General features: G+C 64.9%; 1 protein-coding gene across 1 annotated transcript in view; it reads right to left on the reverse strand.

Annotated features, from left to right (window-relative positions):
* LOC102043328 (frizzled-2-like) overlaps positions 1-2072 on the reverse strand; it is a 6834-nt gene extending 4762 nt beyond the window's left edge. Inside the window, 1 exon segment of the mRNA XM_014310357.2 lies at positions 2007-2072. Coding sequence (XP_014165832.2) covers positions 2007-2072 — 66 coding nt within the window.
* Positions 2073-2078: the final 6 nt, after the last annotated feature.

Genomic DNA, 2078 nt, shown 5'->3' on the forward strand with positions numbered 1-2078 from the left:
CCGGCCCTACGGAAGCACAGGCTGGTTGGGTGCCCCCCACCGTGTCCCCCAGACCCACAGCGACAGGGAAGGAGGGGTACAAGGGTGTCTGCACAGCCACGTGGATCTTGGCTGCCTAAACGCTTCAGAGTTTGGATTCTTTCTGAAGATGGGGGGGTTTCACTTCCAGAAGGGGTTGCAGAGGCTGGCCCCGTGCTCCCTGTCCTCCTGGGTGCTGGTGGCTCGGGACAAGGGTCCCCGGAGCCTCCAGGGACACACTGGGACATGGTTCCACCTAGAGTGGGTGCCGAGCCCTCCTGGGGAGGGCAAAACCCAGAGCAGACTGACCAGTCAGCCCTGACAGGAACCCCTGGGTGGGCTGGGGGCGTCAGGGGACACCCCAGGGAAGCAGCCAGTGGGGTCCTGCCCACTCAGGGGTGTCCCCTCCCAGGGACATTCAGGGTGGCCAGGGAATCCTGTTGATATCACTTGTCCCTGGCACCAGGCTCCCAGCCCCATCCCCAGGCCCTGCCAGAGGCATAAGGGGTGGTAGAGGGTGCTGCCCCCTCCCCAGAACTTCCCAGGGGGGTCTGGGCTGGGTGTCCTGGGTGGAGCGAACACTGTGAAGTCAAGGACCAACCCTTGCACCCAGTGGGAGAGGGTGGGTGCTACCCAGACTGGGCTTTACTGGGAGTATGGGGCCAAACCCAGCTCTCCCCCCCAGCTCCCCTTCGTGTCCTCACAGAGCTGCTCAGGGTGGGGGGCACCCAGGAGCCCCAATCCTCCCACTGCTCCACTCTCACTTCATCCCAGTATGGCACTGGGGGATGCTGGTAGGCACCCAGTGTTGCCAGTCCCCTGCTCCCAGCCCCCAAGGGTCCCCAGGGGGAGGCCCATGGGTACGGCCACCTCCAAAGGTCTGGTGGCTCCTGTGTCCCTCGAGGAGCAGGACATGGTGCCCATGCACCTCCCTTCCTGGGATTCCTCCAGCACCATGAGGTGCCAGGATGCCCATGGGGTCCTCCCTGCACCCATCAAAGCCAGGGATGGGGGACTCAACTGGGAGCACCCATATCACCCCCAGCAGCACCCTAGCCCAGCCACGGGCTGGTGGCCTCTTTCTGAGCCTCCTCCCTGGGGACAGGTGGTGGCACCACATCTGGCACAGGCCCTGTGTGTGGCCCCACGCAGGGCTGGTGGCAGTACCACTCTGAAGGGCAGAACTTCCAGGGGGCACTCGCAAGTGTCCCTTAGGGATGGGCACAGAGGATGGCAAAGCACAAGCGGGGAATGGAGGGGCTGTGGCGGGCGATGCCAGGCAGGATGGGGACCTCGGGGGTCCCCCAGGAGCGCAGAGGAAGGGAAGGGCCCCCCAGCCCTGCCCTTGGCTTTGTTTCACACTTAAGAGCCTCTAATTAAAACCAGGCACAAAGGCCCTGGCTGGCTGCAGGCAGGAGGTGCCAGCACAGGACGGGGGTCTGTCACCAAGGGAACAGGAGTGACACGGGGTCCTGGGCATGGGTCCTGCATGCCTGGTGTGAGCGGGCACACGAGTGCCCAGACACACAGACACACGTGCAGACACACACACGTGTGCTGCCTACCCTGTGGGCCAGGGAGAGGAGTGCTCAGGCCTGGTTTGTACTGGTCTGAACTGGTCTGATGGTCTGCAGTGGCTCCGTGTGTGGGAGGGGTCTGTGAGCAGCCCTGCCCAGGGGGGCTGGGGGCAGAGATGAGCCCTGGGCTGCGTGTGGGGTGAGCCAAGCCCTGGGGGCAGCCTGGCTGGCAGCGGGCACAGCTTTAGCCAAGGACCACAGAGGGTCCCCAGCTGGGATCGGGGGGCTGGTGGGTGACCCCGAGACTGAGCTGGGGGATGAGCCCCCCCCCCCCACACAATATGGGTCGGCCTGCCTGGATCCCTCGGGGTGCTGAGACCCCAAAGTTGTGCTGTCCCCCAAAGCCACCCCCGGTGCTGGTGGGGCACAAAGCCCACCGGGGTGGGCGTGGGGAAAGTGGCTTAAGCACACCTTGACCTTGCTGGCGGGGGAGGATCCCCTCAGCTTGTCGGACACATCTCCTGCCAGCGCCGGCATTGAGAG

This window comes from Geospiza fortis, unplaced genomic scaffold, assembly GCF_000277835.1.
Source record: "Geospiza fortis unplaced genomic scaffold, GeoFor_1.0 scaffold373, whole genome shotgun sequence".
Classification (NCBI taxonomy): domain Eukaryota; kingdom Metazoa; phylum Chordata; class Aves; order Passeriformes; family Thraupidae; genus Geospiza; species Geospiza fortis.